Source organism: Galeopterus variegatus, unplaced genomic scaffold (assembly GCF_000696425.1).
Source record: "Galeopterus variegatus unplaced genomic scaffold, G_variegatus-3.0.2 Scaffold1170, whole genome shotgun sequence".
Taxonomy (NCBI): domain Eukaryota; kingdom Metazoa; phylum Chordata; class Mammalia; order Dermoptera; family Cynocephalidae; genus Galeopterus; species Galeopterus variegatus.
Window position 1 is genome coordinate 419,487 of NW_007727281.1, and position 965 is coordinate 420,451.

The 965-nt window shown below is 51.6% G+C and overlaps 1 protein-coding gene across 1 annotated transcript in view; it reads left to right on the top strand.

Moving 5' to 3' along the window:
- The first annotated feature begins 774 nt into the window (after positions 1–774).
- MUC21 (mucin 21, cell surface associated) overlaps positions 775–965 on the top strand; it is a 3,435-nt gene continuing 3,244 nt past the window's right edge. Inside the window, exon 1 of the mRNA XM_008575350.1 lies at positions 775–844. Coding sequence (XP_008573572.1) covers positions 775–844 — 70 coding nt within the window. The remainder of the gene's footprint in view (positions 845–965) is intronic.

Consider the following 965-nt stretch of genomic DNA (forward strand, 5'->3'; position numbering starts at 1 on the left):
TCGCGCCCGCACTGCGCTCAGCCAGTGAGCAGACCAGTCTCTATATGGGATCCGAACCCTCCGCAGGAGTGCCACCGCGCTCCCAAGCACCGCACTCTACCGAGTGCACCACCGCCACCGGGCCAGCCCTACTGTTCTCTTTTGAGCTGCAAATTTGTTTGCTTCAGAGACATGGGGTCCTGCCTTCTTAACTCATTTCCTTAGGGCTGCTTCATGCCAAAGCAGGTCCATAGGACTTCCTGACCAGGAAACAAAGTCTTGAGCTAGAACAGGTTTCTAACCCCATCCCTGCCTCAGAGGGTGGGTCCTTTCCGCTCTGACAACCTCGATCTCCTGCTGTAACCCAGCCCAGTGCCCTGCCTAGAGTGATCATGTCATCCTCCTTTCTCACCTTCCTCTTGACCCCTGGTCTATTCCTTCCCAGGCTCAGTATCGTTTTGTCACCTGTTCATAGTTGGCAGACTGTCAGGTCAACTGCCCAACCCCTCCCAGGCCCAAAGGAAGCTATAAAGGGCCCTACATCTCTTCCACAATAGAGAAGAGGCGACAAGATCCCATGGAGGAAGCTTAAGGAGCCCAGCATCCCACTGGCCACCCTTCGAGTTCCAGGTTCTTCCCAAGAACACATACTTAGGAGACTCAAGCTCCTGGAAGCTCCAGGCTTTGTCTTTTTACCTTCATCTCTACTTTCTCAAGAATCCTCTGTTCTTTGCCCCCTACATTTTGGCCACATCTGGGATCCAGGTATCTTCCTTTCCAGCCACAAAGAGGCAGATGAAGATGCAGAAAGGAAACATTCTCTTTACTTACTGCTTGCTGTGGCATCTCCTATTTTTAGGAACTGGTGAGTGATTTTATTTAAAAGTGGGAGGTCTGAGAACCTTTGAGGAGCTGTGGGAGATGTGACCACTACTAGGACTAGCTCTGCTTCTCCTCCATAAAGTGAGGATCCTTGTTCCCCTCCA